This window comes from Mercurialis annua, linkage group LG8, assembly GCF_937616625.2.
Source record: "Mercurialis annua linkage group LG8, ddMerAnnu1.2, whole genome shotgun sequence".
Lineage (NCBI taxonomy): Eukaryota > Viridiplantae > Streptophyta > Magnoliopsida > Malpighiales > Euphorbiaceae > Mercurialis > Mercurialis annua.
In genome coordinates, this window is record NC_065577.1 from 5,301,411 (window position 1) to 5,322,787 (window position 21,377).

The 21,377-nt window shown below is 32.3% G+C and overlaps 1 protein-coding gene and 1 non-coding gene across 4 annotated transcripts; one reads left to right on the forward strand and one right to left on the reverse strand.

The window, feature by feature from the left end:
• Nucleotides 1-1,799: 1,799 nt before the first annotated feature.
• LOC126660997 (mitotic spindle checkpoint protein MAD1) lies at nucleotides 1,800-15,263 on the reverse strand. Of its 3 annotated transcripts, none has more exons than XM_050354741.2 (17): nucleotides 14,968-15,263; nucleotides 13,682-13,781; nucleotides 12,969-13,129; nucleotides 12,068-12,265; nucleotides 11,893-11,985; nucleotides 11,488-11,604; nucleotides 9,907-10,154; nucleotides 9,355-9,526; nucleotides 7,818-7,928; nucleotides 7,518-7,721; nucleotides 5,421-5,583; nucleotides 5,240-5,330; nucleotides 5,081-5,150; nucleotides 4,729-4,857; nucleotides 4,383-4,421; nucleotides 2,840-2,949; nucleotides 1,800-2,050 (listed from the first exon to the last, which is right to left on the reverse strand). In XM_050354741.2, the coding sequence occupies exons 1-16, from the start codon at nucleotides 15,172-15,174 to the stop codon at nucleotides 2,860-2,862; spliced, it is 2,193 nt and encodes a 730-aa protein (XP_050210698.1). In that variant the 5' UTR covers nucleotides 15,175-15,263; the 3' UTR covers nucleotides 1,800-2,050; nucleotides 2,840-2,859. The 3 variants fall into 3 exon arrangements, with proteins under 3 accessions (XP_050210698.1, XP_050210699.1, XP_050210697.1); XM_050354742.2 differs by having other exon boundaries at nucleotides 1,800-2,122; XM_050354740.2 differs by lacking the exon at nucleotides 1,800-2,050 and having other exon boundaries at nucleotides 2,694-2,949.
• Nucleotides 15,264-15,353: 90 nt separating this feature from the next.
• TRNAV-AAC (transfer RNA valine (anticodon AAC)) lies at nucleotides 15,354-15,427 on the forward strand. Its single transcript has one exon. It is a non-coding gene; the product is annotated as a tRNA-Val (tRNA).
• The last annotated feature ends 5,950 nt before the right edge of the window (nucleotides 15,428-21,377 follow it).

Genomic DNA, 21,377 nt, shown 5'->3' on the forward strand with positions numbered 1-21,377 from the left:
TCTCATATCCACACACTAGACATTGTTCTCCATGTAGCCATGCAAAGGCCATAAAAGCAGCTCAACCGCTAAATATTTTGAAGAGCTCAACAATTTATCTTTTAAAAGTGAAAGATTAGACAAGTAGAGATAGTGTAAGATATGAACTATATAGCAAAATAATGAAACAAAACCAACCTAATATACCATTTTAAGTCATATGATTGATAATGACATTAGGGGTGAGAAAATGATCGGTTAATCCAAATCAACCGGTCTATCCGGTCTATTTCGACTAAATTTAATTAAATTTTTGATTATTCATTTAGTTTAGTTAATTTTGCTCCATCAATCGATTTTTTCAGTTTGATTAAAGTTGAGAGGTCTAAAAATTCAATTAACCAAACTAACCAAATATTATATGTTTAAACTTATTTTAAATTATAATTCTTTATATATTTATGGATTAGCCAAATTAACCAACTAATTTGATCGGTCAAATTTTTCATTTTAAAGATTTAAGTTAATATGTGAAATCCATTTGGATGGCTAAGACACCTCCAAGTGCATTGAGAGGTTGTGCTGCCTCTGTAACTAACAACTAACAGTTGAAACTCTAAAAGTTGATTACCATCTTTAACAACAAAAAATCGGCGATTTTTATCCGAACCGACCTTTTGGTCACCATATATGACTTTATGGTTTTCCTCCAAATTCCTAGAGGGGCTATAGCCAAAACTTAGAAGCCACTCAAAGAATTAGCAGGAAACCCATAATCAAAAGCAAAAAAGTTATAACATTTCTCATTAGCTACTAGCCATTGAAAGTTGTAACAAAAATAGAGAGAAGAAAGAGATTTCAATTAAGTCAAATTAAGGGATTAAGCTTTGAGAGCATGAAATCTATTACCACTACGAAGAAAGCGGCACTAGAATGCTCTTTAGCCATCTTTCTTCCAATGACCTAACTTACTCTTTACTTATTGGGGATTGATGCCTCTAAATTGTCACACGTTAAGGTCAAAAGATATTATAATGCTAGTTGAAATGATGGTGTAATTTAATGGAAAATTTTGAAATTTGAAGATTTGCATTTGGTAATAGCAATTTTTTTTTCAGCCACATTCACAAATCTTATCTTCATTCAAGAGGTAAATGCCACTAAAACTTATAGCATATTTTGCAATTTCAAAATTTTATTTTTGCATCTCGAATCGCCAAGTGAAGTACCAATCAAACAATTTTACTTGTGAATGCTGAAATTCAAAAATAGAAGGCATAGTAAGATGAATTCCAGCTTCCAAATTAGCACGATTGAACGGATTTTTAATGGTAAATCAAATTGCAAACAAATAAAAGTTATATTTTCAAATGCAAAAATCAAAAGTTTGAATTGAAATTACACAACACGTTATAGTTCTTATATATATATAACACCCTCTATCCCATTTATGAAAAAATATATTCTATTTTTATTTGTCCCATTTAAAAAGTCAATTTCATAACTTTAGTGTCACTTCACACAAAAATTCCTCTTTTATCCCTTCTTTTCTTTCTAAAATTAATCAATATAACTCTACACACAATTTACAAAACTACTATTAATCGGGGTAAAACAGAAAAAGAGAATACAAACTATATGAACATTTTGAGTATTTTTGTTTGGGTTTAAAGCCTAAAAGTTTGCAATGACTTAAGAACTCAAATGCAAAGTCAAGAATTCCCAACTTTGAACCCATATGCAACCTAATTAAAAGTGGGTTAACCCTAGCAAAAATTAGATGGCCCAAGTCCAATAAAATGGCACAAAGTGAATAATGATGTTTCAAGTGGCTGTCTATTACCATATCGTCATATCACTTCAATGAATTTTTGCAAAATGTGTTAATAAAAAAAGGATTAAAAGGTCAAAAGAAGTAAATGATGCAGTACAGTAAAGTTGAAATTGGTAATAGTAATGCACCTTTACTATCTCCACTGTCACCTACTTCTTCACCTGTCTCCATTAGCAAAATGCATCCAATTTGACACAATTTAGCTGAAAAATTCTGGCCAGGACTCCAAAAATGTGGCTGTAATAAATGTGAGTTATGTTTAAGCCACAGAATCCTTGCAAGAGGTACGTCAGAGGCACTCATCGTTCACTAGAAATAACAGGTATATTGAGATCACATGTTAAGAAAAAAATAAAAAGCACATGCGGTCATATATGTTGCTCAGAAATAAAAAATACTGCAAGGTAAAGTGATGAGTAATTACACTAACTTTAATTTGAATCTCAATTGTTTCTAAACTTTTATTTAATAGCTAAACTGTTCCTGCTATTAATTGGTGCAATGATGTGTTGTGCCAAATGGACCGGCATTCTTTTGCCGCACGGGGTGGCAAAATAAAAAAAATGATAGTCATATAGAAGTTCAGATGGAACGTCACAAAATTGATAGAAACGGCTCTGGTCTACAGCGAAGACCGCCAAGTTAAAAAATAAAGTTCGGGAACAGTTGGGATACGGACTAAAGTTTAGGGATGGTTCGGAAGAGAAAAGATAGTACAAAAAATTACCCAAAAATTATGAAAAGCAGAGCGGCGAAATGATATTTTTTATACGAATAGGTTGTAAATATAGAGTTTAGAAGTTTCAAAAGAGAAACGCAATGGTGAAAATGTAGGACCAACAAGTTTATGTGTAACATAAGTTGTCATAAAACCTGGGAGTGAGAAGAAATTCACATATAGTATTATTTAATAAATCTATAGAATTCAAACAATCATTCTCGGTTGACACAAATAGAATTCATAAGGTATAAAATATACAAACTTCTGAGGTAATATATTATGAGGTTATGAAAATCTGGAGTAACCTGGCCTTTTTAGATCTGTATCAACAAAGAGTTCTTTTGTTGAAAGATTCCACTGTCAGGTTGGCTGTGAAAGCCGGTATAGAATTCATCTTGCGAATAAATATATCGACCTGCAAGAAGCAAGCTTAGGATTAGTAACATAATAACATTCATCCAAACACAGGCAGCGCCAGCAATTCTGATGGTTGATCAAAATAGTCGAATTTCAAGGACTAGTTTATAGTTTTTAACAATTTGACTTGAATATGATTTCATCAGGAACACATAGATATGTCACCCAATACCCCTAACAAAATAAAACCGCCTCCCAGACAAAACTGGGCATATGAAGACATAATGGCTTAACCTATTCAAAAAAATAAATATTTACAGAGCATGTCCAAGTTTGAACATCTAAAAATTTAAAACTTACTCCCTCTTTCCCAATAGAGTTATTTTCACTATTTTTCTTCGAACAAAGGGTCAACGCGACTCCTAAACTTGTGACACGGGGTCACTTAACCCCGTTTTTACTTTTTTGAGCAACTAACCCTTAATCTATTCCATTTTAGGTCAGATTAGCCCATAATTGTATTTATGAAATGTGTGTACAGGTGAGGGATGCGAGAAAGAAATTAGAGAGCTATCTAATTGTTGCGATGAAATTATCCTAAACCTAATTTTGCAATGAAAATCAAAATAATAGGGAAATCTGACCTAAAATGGAAGAGTTTAGGGTTAGTTGCTTAAAAAGATAAAAACTGTATTAAGTGACTCTGTGTCACAAGTTCATGGGTCGCATTGACCTTTTGTCATTTTTTTATCCCAAAATACTTGTCCATTTCACATAAATTACAAACTTTACAATTATTATACCTACATTACCCTTATTTAAAATCCACTAATGAGCTAATATTAACTGCTATCTATTGAAATATACAAGTAAATAAGGACTAGTGGCTACATTAAATAAGGGTATAATAATAATAGTAGAGAAAATTTGGTGAAATTATTCTTAAACTGTGTGATAATGACAAAGTGGACAACTCTATTGGGAGGGAGAGAATAATATTGACAAAGGTTCATTTTGCCCCTCCAATTTGGCGCAAAAGTTTAGAAGAGCTCAAATTCGTGGTTGTCGAAGAAAAAAAAACACCCACAACGTCAATTTTAACTGGACTAGTAGACCTTTGACCATTAAGACTAACGTCAGATTAGAGTGTAAACAGACCCAAAATTGACAAGTTATAGGTTTCTTTGTCCAAAAGCACAAACTTAGACTCTTGTGATCTTCGTGTCAGGTTGAAGGAGCGTAATGAACCTTTGTTGTTTTATTTTATTTATGCTCTGAGATTTTCTTACACATGGACAGTGCTCCTTTTGAATGAAGATTTATTTCTGCTTATACTACAGTAGAAATTACCTTAAAAAACACATACAATATACAGCATTTTTTTTAAGAGAATTTGAACCAGGGGATGTGCCTATGGTCGTGATGCCAGTCCATGGAACAAATATATAAAAAAGAGTTTTAAGTGTTTGTAGAGAACTTTTTTATCCGTACCTGACGAGATATCTCAGATTGAGAAGTGTAAGTATTTCCCTGTTGCAAATAAGAAATAGTTCAACATTCATATTAGCTTGCCACCTACCATGATAAACAGTGAGATAGTACTACATGAATAATTCAGGCAATCTGAGGAAACACATTCACACAGTACCAACAAAATATCTCAAAGCAATTTAATGAAGGAGAAGACAAAATAGTTGGATTATTCATATTTAATGAAGCAAAGTGCCTGATGTCATATTAAGAATTGCAAGATCCTGATTACAAATTTATGCGTGTGACAATATTTTCAATTCAAATTTATGTAAATGAAAGATGTAACCACATCTCACCATCTTACCAAAATGTTTGTATTGCCCGACTCATATTCAAATTCAAGCTTCTCATCTTCACTTTGAGCATAAATAGATTGCAGGGTGAAACGAGTAACAGGTATTCCATTAGGACGCTGGTGTTCATCCATGACAATCTGCCAAGATAGTGATCAAAGAAAACAATAAGCTTGTTTATTCTCAACTAAAAGACTTCAGAGTGAGCACATTGCCATGTAAAAAGAGCCATCGGCTGCTCCCAATAATTTTCTAGTATGCACCTACATGTATCTAGCAATAAATTGATTAGTCAACTGTAGAGTTGAATTTCAGTTGCATGGGAGCTTAAAACTAAATGAAGTACAAATTTCACTGAAATACCTTGTAACCAAAGAGTTCACAGCAAGCCCTCCTAAATACTGAAATCCTATCAGCAAAAACAGTCTTGTATCTGTTGATTGGATAAACTCGTTTTATTTCAGTTAAAACTAATGATATCTGAAAAAGGGACTGCTGAAAACAAAAATCAACAGCAATCACCTTTCTTCACGCTTTTCAAGTGTTGCAATATGTTCTTTTAACTGTGTTATCTTCCCGGATATATACGAATCCACAAGCTTTCCAGCATCACCTGCACAATTAGTATATTTATGCTGTCAACAAGCAACTGAAAGATAGCCATAGAATCCATGAAATGGTAAATTCAACAACTGGAAAATACCAGGCTGATTCTTTAACTCTTCGAGAGCTTGTAACTTCTCCTTTGTCTTCTGCAACTCAGTACATAAGGATTCTATCGTTTGTTTGGCATCATTATCAACTCCGAGGGTATTCACCATCCTCAATACTTTGGTATTTGCAGCAGAAAAGTCACCATGGCCTAGCTGTGAACAAAAACAACACTGATGTCAAGGACAAAACAAAGTAAGCATCTAAGAAAATGATTACTCTATATTCTCAATTCTCAATAACACTGAAAACAACAAAAAATCTTAATGAACAAAACATTTAGCCAAATGATGCAGAAATTATAGAACATCAATGTCAAATAAGCAATCCACCCAAAAAATCAATCTTTTAGGTGAGCTTCCATCGATGATTTAATTGTATCTAAAACACCCCTGTATGTGAATACCCATGGGGCTTGAAGCGTGGACAAAACAAGCACGCATGCCCATCTTTACCTTGTACTCGTATTAATTAATCAAATGGAGATTGTCAAAGATAAACTCTAGATTTTACGATCGTGCAGAGGTTCTGATACCATATCAAATAATCAATTAATTTAGATTTTCAATATTTTAGGTGAGGCTCCAACAAAAAATTTATTATCTCTAACAAGAAATAACAATAAAAATACATTTTTTCTAACCTGTTTTACATCTTGTTGGCGGTCCTTCAACATATTGCCATATAGCACATCATCAATAACATGGAGGTTGCTAAAAAAAGTTCTTAGGAAAAATGCCAACACTTACGCATGAGGTTACTAGAGAACTTCCATCATTAAAGGTATACTGATGTTTTACTATATATGACAGTCCATAATGTTCCCAATTATATGGAAATAAGAGCAATAACTGAACTTAACTATAGATTGCTGAACTCTGAGGAACAAGATTATGGAGAGAATCAGATAAAAAAAAACCCTGTGTATACTAATTACTAACCCTACATGTTACCAGCGGTTGGGAGGCATACCTATAAGCTGCAGTAGCTAACAGAAAGTAGGTAAAAAACCCAAACCTTAAGGACCCATCAACAATCACAAAAGGCATATACAAATTGCTAACTCATTGTTAGTAGGAAACCCAAATCACAGCCTCTAGAAAATAAAAGAAGTATGCCTAGCTTTACAAAATCATCATCAGTTCCTTTCAGAAGAATCTCTTAAACATGAAATAAGGGGCAAGAATGAACGTTATGCAGTAGCCTAAAAGCGCCATAAGCTATTAAACAAATGGACTCCAAAACCTAGTCTTGTATGGCTCCAAGAAGAATCACGGTACCAGCACAAGGTCAATGTTCCAACCAAGAAGAATTGAACCAGTGGCATAAACTTTCTTAAATTCATTATTAAAAATTAATGAGAAGAGAACAGACGTATGAAGCACCGACACTTCTCAGAAGTGCCGTATGCAAGGGGGGTTACGGGGACACCTATGAGACACGGAAAAATAGGCGTCCCAAGAGTTTCTACTATTGGAGGATGAGGACACACCGGAAGAGTTTAAGTGTTTAAAATTTATTGGAGTCAATTTTGATGAATTAAACTTCTTTTAAACATCTTAGTGAATCATGAATGTTATTTATGTAATGTGTATATTTAATGTATTATACATGATTTTGATATATAATTAATTTTTTGTGTCCTCGCGAGGCTGTAGCCTCGGTTTTTTCTAAATGCCGTTCAATTCACAGAACTGTAACACCTAGCCTAGGCATGTTTGGTATCACTTCGATTTGGAATCCAAGTGAAAAACGATTCCTAAAAGCCAAGACATTTTTCTCATTTTTTGATATAATTAAATAGAATTTAATCATTTTCTTAGGGATGAAACAAGAGTAGCTGTTATTTTCGGTACAATTAGAGACATTTAATTTTCTTTGCCACTGTAATTCAAAGTTTAAAGATAAATTATAGTGCCCAACAAATAAGAATAAATAGAATATGGATCCTATTATATTCCCATTCTCTGGTATACCAAGCATACTCCAAAATACGAATCTTAAATTGGCCAGCTATTTCTAATTTAAAGCTACATCCAATCAAAGATGAGATTGTTTGTGAAACAAAGATCACAGCTTCTCAACATACCTTGGACTCTAAAAGAGATATCTCTGAACGAAGTCGATCACTCTCCCTTTCCAGTGACTTAAATCTCCTGGCTTCATTATTCAGCCGGTCATTAAGCAACTTTATTTCGTCAAGTTGACCATTGTTGGCTTTTTTTTGTTCATGCAAGTTACTCTCCAATTCTTTAATATAAGATTCCTTTTTCAGAAGAGATGATTCAAGCTCCTGGAAATAAGGAAGAAAAGTGCAAAAAGCATCATCAGCAAAGATCAGAAAAGTTATCAAAAAATGGGAAAGAGAATAACAGAAGGCTGGGGTTACCTGAAGACGAGTTCCGCCAGCAGATTCATCTTCTGCTTGATCATTCTTTGACCTTCGTAATCCATTGACAATTTTTTGCAACCCATCTCTCTCTTCAACAACAATAGAAAGCTGCAATCAACCAGCAATTTATTGGTAAACCAAATAACTAAGGCATAAAAAAGACAATATATTGGATGACGATCAATATTAAATACAACCATCATAACGATCAAGTCGTAATACTAATCACCATTTTCATGTGAATATATTCCTTGCTTAAATTTGCATCTCAAAGTAACACCTATGTTTCAAAAACATGAACAGGCACCAGCAGGCAAACACAGCAAGCATTTCTATAACAGGCGTCCAAAAAAAATGAAGAAGAAAATACATACGCCCACCATCCCGATTAAGAAGTAACATATCCCTTTTGCACATGGATTAAAAAGTCAATAATTTGTTTTACCCTTATTTATTATAGTCTTGTAGTTTGTGTATAGTTGGTGTATAGAGTAATAGACATTAATTATAGAAAGAGAAAGGGGGGTATAAGATAAAATTCCTTATAAAATGGCACAAAAATCATCATCTGGCCTTCTTATATGGGACATAAAAATTTGAGCTATGTCCCTTCTTAAACAGGACGGAGGGAGTACTACTTTACCAAGACTTGGAACAGTAAGCTCAAGAATAAAGATCTATGTCAATACTTAAGCATTCTAAGACACAGCTGTAACATGAATAAGCACGAGCCAAATAGGAAAACAGTCCCCGAGATTTTTTCTACATAAAATCAGAGCAGAATTTATTTTTTACCTCAAAAAGTACATCGCTTTTCTACAAATGTGCAATAAATGCTCCATGGAAGAAAAGAACAAGCAAGACAAAAAACAGAAAAAGTGCAAAAGAAGCAATCAAAATTAAACAAATCCCAGCAGCTAATGAAGATCTCAAGCTAAGAACATAAAGAGTGCATGTTGCGAGCAACTTCATATAGTTTCATTTGTACCATTAACTAATGGAATAAAAATCACAAAATCATATCCATGGGCTTCTCCAACTTTTTCTCTCAGTCTCTCACATCCACTAACAGTCCAGGCATTAGGTAATAGTACCTCAAGCAAGTAAAATGATGAACTCCTGAGCTAGAAAATCAATAGAAAACCAATTTATTTAATCACAAATTCACGACAAGCAACAAAGTCAAAAGAAAATTGCTTCCCATTCATTGTATCATTGTAGACATTTTGTCCAGCTGCTCAAACCATTTAAAAGAGCCCCTCCTCACCAAACACTGCTCAAGCTAACTTAGGTGATATATCTGATCACCATCAAATAGGATCGTATTTCTTACTCCTATAAACCTGATGCAATATCTAATTAACACCAGCCCTCCCAATTGTTGCAAAGTAGAAGGACCAAAGAGAAGCAAAATTCTTCTGACGCGGTTATCCCTCCAGTTTAATCAAGTAGAAAAAACAAGGAAAATGAAAGAGAACAAGAACAGAAACATGGTAATTGCATAGAGCTATAAATTATCTAAACTAGCACCTACCAATGATGCAGTCCGATTCACTTCCAATTTCAAGCATTCCGCCTTCTCTTTAGCCGATGCAGCCTCGGTTTCAGCATCTTGTTTGCCCAACTGGGCAGCATCCAGAGCTACCTCCATTTGTTTCAAACGTGCATTTGCCTCTCCTAATTTCATCATGTTGTCAATCATCTCTCTGCAGTCAGTACAAGTCACAATTTTATATAACAAGAAAATATTTTCAAAAAATAAAATCGAAGAGTACATCAAGAGGTAGAATAGAAACGTTACTCCGAGATTTTAGAACTTCTAAAAAATTTAGCTTTGTTAAAGTAAAGCAACATAGTTGTTATAGAAAGCAACAACTGTACAAAACAATTGTTGTATAGATGCAACATGCTTTACAATGTATACAACTAACCCTTTATGGATTCCTACCAGCCAAAAAATAGGTTAAGGAAAAAAATCATTCTTTCAAAACATCTGTCGTCTTTACCATATCATGCTGACCTAATAGTAGTCCATATTCTATAATGACTACACCATCTTACTATCAAGTTAAGACTATACACATACTTCTGCAAAGCTGCAAACTTATTAGGTATATCATCACAACATGACACATCTGGAATTTCCTTAATCATGAACTTCCAAGAAGACAACTCGTCCTCCAGCTTCCTCATATTTAACTCGAGCTCTTGAAACTTGGATAGCTCTAACTCTGCCCTCTCTCTCCGTCCTTTTTCTTCCAGTAATTTCTCCTTTAATAACTCGACATTTTCATAAGATGATTTTAGTTTTCTTGCTTCCCTCACTTCAGACTCCTGATCAAATGCCAAATATGGATAGAGCACAATGTGAGAGGAAAGGTTTATTTAATAACATCAACGTCATAAAAAAATACATAAATGCTCTAATTCATCAATACAAGACCTTACACTTGGTTGCAAGAAAGATAATAATATTCAAAATCTCTACCAACAAGCAACACTCTGTTCCCTGGGAAATAATGATTTCTGAATTTATGGAAATAAATCTGAATTTTACTATTTACTTCAAATAATGAAAATGCTTCGATAGTTGCACCTTTCAAAAGCTCCACAGTGGTCTAAATACCATTTTGCCGCACAGGAGATTTATCTTTGGAGTGTAGAGGCTTTAAAGACATTGCTATAGACCAACTCCAAAGAGAACCTCTTGTAATCAAGATATAAGACTCATTTCACATGTCATACACTTCAGTCTTCCTAAATACATTTAACGAAATGGTGGTTACAGTAATATTTGTTGCATGAGAGACGACAATTCGAGATTTTTCAAAAAATTCAGTAAATTATGCAGACATAAAAGAGCAAGTTGAATAAAATAGAATTTTAGAGACAATACCTCCTTTAAGGAAAAGTGTAACTACCATCTAGGTTGTCCCCTGGCCATCTATTAACCAATCATTTGAGTTCATGGTTTTTACTTTTTAGATCTTATGGACATTACAATTTGCAATACAAAAAAAAACAACAATAAGAAAAAAATTCAGAGCACAAATATCAAATTTTAAGTTAGTAAAAGAGCCTTTACCCTTTTTGGGGAAAAGAGGGACTTGAACCCTCAATATTTCTAAAGTCGACGGACTTTCCTCTTATAAATTCCCTTGTTAATATTAATATTGGCATGTAGAATGCGACTCTATCTTTACTCTCATATTAAACAATTATCTATCAAACTATGGAGTGAATGATTTGATCAAATACCAGCGCAAAAACAAAAAAAAAAGTCGGTGTCGTTCAAAGTTGAATTCTTCAGCGATCCATTGCTCATTTTCATGATTGTTTGAGCCACAACAATGGCGTTCTCCATTATCATGCTTAGGACAGCTAGGATCTTTCTCTCTAGTTAACATCTCAGCTGGTAAATTCACAAATTGTATCAAGTCTACGACCTTTATCAAATGCTCCAAGTAAGACCTTATATACACAGATACAAACATAATAATAAATAGCTGGGACATAATTCAGTAAAATGAATCAGGGTATGCACATGTAACCTTGTATAAATGTTTAAACCACTACAAGAATCGAGACACGGAGAAAATATACTGAAACAAAGTATCGTGTATTGAAAAAATATACGACATAATTAACACATGGAAAACCAACTTACACAGTTTCTGAGCTCTTCTTGTAAATGTTGAACCAAAATATTGCTCTCGCTGGAAGAACCTTCTTGAATTGTGAAACTTGAAATCTTTTTCTCTAGTTCACTCCTCTGGTGCAAGCACTGGAAAGAAAGTCAGCATTTGATCTCATCAACATTTTGCATCAACCAAAAAATTTGTAATCTACATCTTCTTAAATGTCATTTTAATTCCCAGCAGGTATAGAGCATCATAAAAGGGTATTTGAACTTGTCCAATTTGATACATAAACTAGTATAGGATGCCCAGTAGTAAAGTTAGAAAAATAGAAAAGAGAGATGGGAAAATAGAAACAAGGCTATTAGGGGAATATTGCAAAGAAGATGTAAAAAAGCACATATGCACAAACACAAGAGATATACAAAAGGCACCTCACTTAGTTGCAATTTTAGATCTTCATACTGCTGCTTCAGTAACACTGACTCTTTCTCAGCATTTTTAGCTCTGCATTCCATTTTCTCATGCTATGCAAAATAAAATGCACAACATAAGAAACATAGAGGCTAAAACACAAGTCATCATGGACAATCCGCAAATTCAGCTTACATCTGCAGTTATCCTAGAGATAGCCAGTTTTGAATCCCTTTGCAGCTGCACAAGCTCATTATTGAGGTGCTTTTTCTCCCTTACTGAGCTTTCAGAAAGATTGGCAAGTTTTCCCTCCAAAACACTTGCTTTCTCTTCAGCAGTAGCGGCTGAGGATTCAGCCTTTTTGCGAAGGTTCATTTCATTTTCCAGCTTTACCTTAAAGAAATGGAAGGGGAATGAGAAATAAACGAACTAAATACTGAAAAGGAAATAAATGAAAGATGCTAGTGATGAGTCCAATTAAATTCAGCATCCAAGTTGTCACTCACTCATGCATTCACGCAAAACAAAAGTTATCAATATTAGTAAAGAAAATGCCTTTGGATATCCCACTTAGGGAATTCAATTATAACACTCTATTATTTGGAACAGAAAGATCATCATCCTTACTTTCACCATAGTATTTGACAACACCAGTTTTTAAATAAGTGAGATGATATAACATAGGAATAAACCTACTCAAGTCGAACACATTTGGACCTTTCGGTGGTTATAATCAAGCAGCACATTGATCCCAAAAATAGATATTTCCGTTTAGATAGAATATATTATTTCCAGTAAAAAATTCAGCGAGTACTGAAGATTCTTACAAACACACAAATGCAAAACTTGACGATTCAAGCATCCAGGTTTCAAATGAACAAGTAGGACAAATGATTTGCTATCATGTAGTAGGAAATCTCCAAACTCCAAAGCCAAGAAAGCTTTATCATCAAAGAGAGAGAGAGAGAGAGCAGGATTCATATGCATTAAAATCATCCGGTATGCATGTGTCCGTCAGTCCCCTTGCCCGCCAGTATGATTTATATTAGAATTGGGCAAGGGAACCATCTTACTGATATAAGCCCAAAAGGTTTACCTCAAGTTTTCTGTAAGATTCTATTTGTTTCTTAAACCTCTCTTGAGAATCATTGATGTCCTTCAAGAGTTGTCCTTGCAATGCTTTTTCACGCCCTTTGGCAGCTGCAAGTTCTTGTTCAGCAAATAAAAACTGGTCTCGAAATTTCTTTCTCTCAGCATCTGCAGGATTAGGATTATTTGGCATTTCGGACTTCAGCCAGAAAAAAAATGACGATAACAAGTATAGCTCAAATATTATTGTCCATACGAGAACATAACGCAAACACAAGTTCTAAAAAACAGAAACTAATATCTGTAACATGAAATTCGCAGACATGGTGATATAGATGTACAGCAATAATCACGCATCCCCAGAAAGCATAAAAACTACCATATAAAATAACTTTGCAAATTTTTTGCTGCACAACTTAAATTATCTGAAAAATTCAAACACAAAAACAAAGGATTATGAGGGGAAAAAATATTATTCAAGCATAATTTTCTATCAAGCTCCTTAGGTGGCATTTAAGGAGAAAAAACTCCAATTTGAGGAGAGGAAAATGAAATTGCAGCAAGGAATTCAATAAAATCATATACTTGAGTCAAGCTTAACTGCTTAACATCAAGAAGCACATGTGGATATTTCTTTAAAAACTGTTAATAAGCAAATTTTCAAAAAGAAAGACAATAATTATAAGATACAAATTACCCTAAAAAGTTCTTGCAACTTACCAGCTTTGCTGAAGTTCTCATCCAAGGACTCTAATTTAGATTGATAATCAAGAACTTGCTTCTCTGCATTGGTCAAAGCATCCAAAAATTCTGATTTAACCTACAATTATATTTGATAAAATTAGAGATTGTCTATGTCATAAAGGAGAAAATAAAAGCTCCCATCATGCATGTTTACAACATTACTAATGAGCCATGGCACCACTATAAATACAGACACTGAGATCACTGACAAATAAAAAACTAAATCAAGCTTACGAAAGATTCCAACATACTACATTTATCCAATTACATAAGACATAAGATATTATTCAAGGTGTGTAGCCTCACAGATATGTGTGGCATCCCCTCAGCCGTAAAGTATTATGGCGTCAAAATACATTAACTTAAACTGTAGCAAGTAGCCAAGTACCTTAAAAATCCATGTTTAAACCATAGCAAGTCAAAATCAAATTGAAGAAAAGTGATTGATGGGGATGACATTGAACTGCACAAAATTGAGTGAACTATAGCAAGAGGCTGAACTAATGAACTAATGATTTTCCATTTAAATAACGAACATCGTGGAAATACATGCCACTCATCGAAAGAAAGATGGTTGAGAGTTGGCTGAATTAAGCTCGCAATTCTTCTCCAAAAATTTAAACCTCGAAGAAGTCTAACGTCTCATGTTAGTAGAAAATTGTCAAATTACCCTTTTCTTATCAGCAAAATTGATAGTGACACTGACAACCTAGGTAACACGTATACTTCATTCAAACAACGTGTCCCATTTCGGAACGTTCCAGACACTTGACGCTTCGGACAAGAAATTTCATTTTTTACATAGAAAACCTTAAAATAACACCGTTTTTCCATGTCGAGTGTCCCGTTTTCTGTGTCGGTACTACCTAGGTGATAACTGATAAACCTTCAAGTTTGAATAAACCAAATTCCATAAACTTAAATAAATGGCCAATTCTTAAAATACTGGTTTTACCAGGATCACAGATTTCTTTAATACTATAGTACTCATTTTCCAAGCTCTAAATTATTTCAAACAAAGCGTTAAAATGAGAAATGACAACAAACATTCATTAATCGCATTGCATTTCAAACATTCTATCCCAATGTACATTATTATTGCATATATACACATAATTAAAAACTATAAACAGCTAAAACAAAACAAAAAAAAACACTAAAATCCCTAAACCTAATCTATAACAACAAAAAGGCAATTAACAGCTAAAAAGTCATCATTATAAATTTATAATTACAATTAAACAAAATATAAGTGTTCTTACCATCTGACGGCATTGATAGGTGCAAAGCATATGATCGGACGATTCCTGTTGATGTTGATGAAGTTCGAGAGATGACTCTGGATGTTGTACAATAACATCGGGAGCGTCTTCGTAGATAACGAGGCGGCGATCAGAACCGACCGGCGAGGTCTCGTAGGGTTTGGTATCGTCTCTAGGTCTCTTCGCCGGTGGAGTTCTGAGTATCATATTTCCGATCAATTTGTAGGGTTGTGTATCTAATTTAACAATCAACAGTACTGTCTACGCTCTTCAATTTGAAAGCTGAGGCGCCATTTGAATTGAATCTGCCTTTTATGATATAATTTTTTTTATTTTTTTAGAATAGTTTTAATTGTTTTATTGCGTTTAGTAAAATGTGACAGAAAGGTGTCGTGGTGTAGTTGGTTATCACGTCAGTCTAACACACTGAAGGTCTCCGGTTCAAACCCGGGCGACGCCATCATTATATTTTGAAGTTTTTTTTAGCATATTTCTCTTTTTTTTTAAGAAAAAAGGTCATATTTCTCTTAGCTTTCAATTGAATATTTTTGGGATAAGTTTCTCATTAATAGTGTGTGAATTTATGGATGACAAATTATTTGAAGTTTCCATTTTTACATGCATGTAGAAATATTACAAATGAATAGCTCATCCAAAAAAATTTAATTATCTCAATATCTGTTTTTTGTATTATTAGCTTTAAATGCTCATTAGTTATTAATCAGTTTAGTTTATAAATATCATCTATATTATATTCAAATTTATGGCTTAATTTATCTGTGAGTCCCTGCACTTTTTTCTTTTTGCACAAAAGATTTCTACACTAAAATATCCATCATAAAATCTCTGCACTTTCATTTCCATCATCTCGAAATCCCGCTGTTAACCTTCTGTTAGCGCGTGTAGTGCACGCGCCGTTAATGAGAGTAAAATTTATTTTTATAGTTGGCCTAATCACTCAAAAACCCCTCACCTTTAATTTTTTTTTCAATTCTACCCCGACATTGAAAAATTGTCAATTTTACCCATTTTTAAATTTTCCGTTTTCAATTGTACCCCAATATTTTAATTTTTGTTAATTTTTTTACTTAAATGATGGAATCATTCAATTAATTAAGTCTAAACATGAAATTAAATTTTTTTTATTCAAAAAAGTACAAATAAGTCCTTTATTTTTAAAAACTAACTAAAAACCATAATCAATATAACACTAATTTAAATTCTTAATTAATTTAACTAAATTTAAATAAATTTTAAAAATATACAATTAATATATGCGAGATATGTAGAATGTTTTAAACAAATTTCCAAACGCAAAAGACGTTAATTTAATTTTTCAGGGTACAATTGAAACACAAAAATGCAAAATAGAGTAAAATTGACAAATTTGCAACGTCAGGGTATGATTGAAAAGGGGGTAAAAGGTCGGGGGTTTTTAAGACATTAGGCCTATATAGTTTGATATATACAAATAAAATCCCTGCACTTTTAAGTTTAGATTTTTAAATTTGTATTTATACATATAAAGTCCATGTACTTTGATTTTATAGAAACGAAGTCCTTGTAATTGTTTTCATAAAAATAAAAATTTAAATTTATTTTAATATATATATTGACGGTTCAAACCCGGGCGACGCCATCATTATATTTTGAAGTTTTTTTTAGCATATTTCTCTTTTTTTTTAAAAGAAAAAAAAAGTCATATTTCTCTTAGCTTTCAATTGAATTTTTTTGGGATAAATTTCTCATTAATAGTGTGTGAATTTATGGATGACAAATTATTTGAATTTTCCATTTTTTACATGCATGTATAAATACTACAAATGAATAGCTCATCCAAAAAAATTTAATTATCTCAATATCTGTTTTTCTGTTTTATTAGCTTTAAGTGCTCATTAGTTATTAATCAGTTTAGCTTATAAGTATCATCTATATTATATTCAAATTTATGGCTTAATCTATCTGTGAGTCCCTGTACTTTTTTCTTTTTGCACAAAAGATTCCTACACTAAAATATTCATCATAAAATCTCTGCACTTTCATTTCCATCATCTCGAAATCTCACTGTTAACCTTCTGTTAGCGCGTGTAGTGCACGCGCCGTTAATGAGAGTAAATTTATTTTTATAGTTTGATATATACAAATAAAATCCCTGCACTTTTAAGTTTAGATTCTTAAATTTGTATTTATACATATAAAGTCCATGTACTTTGATTTTATAGAAACGAAGTCCCTGTAATTGTTTTCATAAAAATAAAAATTTGAATTTATTTTAATATATATATTGAAAAATTATATAATTCTTTAATCAATAATATAAGATGTTGATTTAATTTAATTAATATTTTATAATGTTTAAATTAACAATAAAAATATAAATTAAATTAATAAATATATTATAATGTTTTAAAAAAACATTTTAACTAAATTGTTTTAAAACTTATCCTATTTTTTATAAGATTTTATTAACAGTCACTTTATAAAAATAAATATGATTTAAATATTAGAGTATATATCGTAAATGAGATCCTTACTTTAAACATATATATTCAAAATTAATTTATAAAAACTTAAAGGCAACTTAAAAAAATTAATAAAAAACTGGAAATTCATTCTGACTTCTATCTTATACTTATCCTCTAAAAATTGAAATACCTATCTATGTCTTGTAAGCTTTTATAATACAATCATGTTCGACGTCTGTTTACATCTGTAAGTGCGATGTTGTTTATATTATTTTAAAAAATAAAAAATCATCGGTATTTAATATCATTTTAATAATTTAATAAAAAATATTAAAATTAGTTTTATTTTATCAGTTAATATTTACTTTTTAAAATAAAAAAATATAAATCACTTTTAATTTAACATAATGAAAAAAAAATTATATTTTTTATTTAAAGCTAAGTAATAATAATTTAAAATTTTAATAAAATTTTATTAACGATCACTTCATCAAAATAAATATGATTTGAGTATTAGAGTATATATCGTAAATGAGGTTCTTAGTCGAGAAATATTCAAAATATTTTTTAAAAAATTAAAGGCGATATGAAAATAATTATTAACAAATTAGAGATCCATTCAGACTTCCGCATGTATGTCTCCTCTAGAAATGGAAGTAGACAGCTCAGACTTGTAAGTTTATATAACATATTCAATTTCAAAGCTAACATATATCAAGATCGACGTCCGTTTATACCTATAAGTGCATTGTTTTTATATTATTTTAAAAAATAAAAAATTATAAATATAGAATATTATTTTAATTATTTAATAAAAATATTAAATTTCGTTTTATTTCTCTAAGTTAATGTTTACTTTTAAAAATTAAAATTGAATTCACTATTATTTTTTAACATAATAAATAAAATTAATAAATTATATTTTTTATTTAAAGTTGAATAATAATAATTTAAATATTCAATAGAATAATAATTAAAAAAATATAAATTTTGACATTATTATTTAAATATGTTAAATTCATACCCTTTAAAGAATATAAATTTTAATATTTTATACTTAATTTTATTTAATTAAACTAAAAATAATGTATATTTATACACAATCTCTATATTTAAATGTGTAGTGACCTAAAATTAAAAAACTTTAAAGTACAGGGGCCTAAAATTAAAAAAAAAATTAAAAATGTGTTAACGGAGTCAACACTCGCCTTAACAGAGGGACCTCGGGATGATGGAAATGAAAGTGCATGGATTTAATGATGAGATATTTTAGTGCAGGAACCTTAAGTGCAAAAATAGAAAAATACAGGGACACGCAGATGAATTAAGCCTAAATTTATAACACATTATTAACACGATAAAAAAACCAATAGTTCCGATAATCGTTCAGAAACACTCTTCCGAAAAAAAATGAGAGTGAGTTAACTAATTAATCCAAATTTATTCTAATTAACTTTGTTGACCCATAAATTTTGGCCTATAAAATAAATTAAGGGTTAGTATTATTGGACTTTTAAATATATATATATATATATAATAATTTAAAAATTAATTATTAAATAAAGTCTAAATAATATTAAATAAATCATTTGTAAGTTAATAATTTATACTTGCCTAATATCAAAAGAATATGCTATTTTTTCTATTAGTTAAGTGAATATTCTCATATAGCTAATTAGAATAATATTAATTATTCTTTTCAAGTATAGAGATATGTGCATAAATATATTCTCTACAGTTCTATAAATATGAGTGCTTCACAACAAAACGACACAACACTCTCAAGTCGTCAGAATTCTGCAAACAAATCGATAAAGAAGCTGTGATAATTTCTCCAAGCAGCTACACCAAATCAAATCTCCATATGTTATGTTCATCAACTATAAAGGATTCAAATCTACATATCAAATTAAGTCTTCAAACACATACATAACTCTCAAGTCGTGAAAACTCTACAAACAAAGCAACAAAGAAGCTCTACATAATTTCTTCAAGCGACTACATCAAATCAAATCTTCATATGTCGTGTTCATCACCTATCGAGGATTCAACGAAACGACTACATATCAAATCAAGTCCTCATATTTGAATCTTCAAACAGCGTCTTCGTCACTCGTCAACAAGTCAATCATTTCCTTCACCAAATCCAAGGAGATTCTACAACTGATTCAAGAACAAGCTTCATGAGCCCTTGATCCACAAAATCTTGAAGGAAAGCATCAAAGGATTTAATTTCTACACGTGTAGAAATTACCGAATAGAGATTGTGTTCCGCTTTTTGATTAAATTCAATAAAATTGACATTTGTGCATATTTTCTTGCCTCTTAATTTCAGGACGAGAAATTCGTGTTAACAAATTTCTGGCACGCCCAGTGGGACATCTCTACCTTTCATCTCTTTCCTTCTCAAATTCAAAGAATCAACAATCAAGATCCATGGCTTCACGAAACAACAACTACAGTCGTCATCCAAGATACCAATACGTTTTACCGTATGAAATACAACTAATGCTAGCTCTAGAGCAATAATCAAGGAGAGATTGATTGAGGATATGTATGCCCGCACTCTCCCCTTCTTCAAAAGATGTTCGTTTCACCACAATCGGATGAAGAAACTCCATCACCAACTCAATTTCCACCAAAGGCAAAAGGGGATTCTAAGTCACCGATAAGTAAGGATTCGCCAACCACTCCATACACGCCAACATCGTCAAAAAGGTTCTTCTGATGTCATGAGCGTGATGATGACTAGAACTACTTCTTTGGAAGAACAAGTTGCTAAGATGATCAGGGTGTTGGAGGCTCTTTCTGACTCCATTAAGGAAAAGGATGAGTAAATCTCGTTTTTTTATGAAGAAGTTAGACAATTTAACTGATAATGCGGTTGTTTTTTCTAAAACTCCACAATCACAAGAAGGTGATGATATTGCAAACATATTTGCTTCTACTACTATGGATGGTACTTTTTCTGGTGATGCTTCAAAAAAGAGGCTCAAATTTTAATCACCAATGGTTCTATTCATGGAGACCAATTGAAAAATCTCATCAAGGAGGCTGCCAAACATCAAGTTGAGAGTGGTACACAGCCATCATATTCATATGCCAAAACCTATTCTAATAGGATTGACCTCAAGAAGATGCCCACAAGCTATCAACCTCCAAAGTTTCAATAGTTTGATGGCAAAGGCAACCCAAGACAACATGTAGCTCATTTTGTTGAGACATGCAACAATGCTGGTACTTATTGTGACTTGATGGTCAAGCAATTTGTTCAATCATTGAAAGGAAATGCTATTGAATGGTACACTGACTTAGAGTTTGGCACAATTGATAGTTGGAACAGTTGAAACATGATTTTCTAAATCGCTTCTATAGCATTCGTCGGATTGTTAGCATGATAGAGCTGACTAGTACACGTCAATGGAAAGATGAGGCGATTATTGACTACATTCATAGATGGAGAAATTTGAGCCTTAGCTGCAAAGATCGTCTTTCAGAAGCTTCTGCTTTGGATATGTGCATTCAAGGCATGCACTTTTAACTGCTATATATTCTGCATGGTATCAAGCCTATAAGCTTCGAGGAGTTTGCAACTCGTGCACATGACATGGAACTAACTATCACCGCTGCGGAAACTCAAGGTTCAATGATAGAAGATCCTCAAAAAGGAAAAGAATTACAAGAGGCTCGTAAAGTAGGCAAAACATCAACAAAAGTTGAAGGGGAACATTCCATGGTTGTTACTACATCACCCTTTAAATTCACCAAGTATGAAAAGAAATAAGAAGGAAAGCCTTCTGCCTTCAACCATCAAAAAGTAAAGAAGAGTACTTTAAAGGAGCGACAAGAAAAGGTGTACCCTTTCAATGATTCTGATATTTCAAAAATGTTGGATGACTTGCTCGAGGCTAACCTCATCCAACTACCTGAAATGAAACGCCCTAA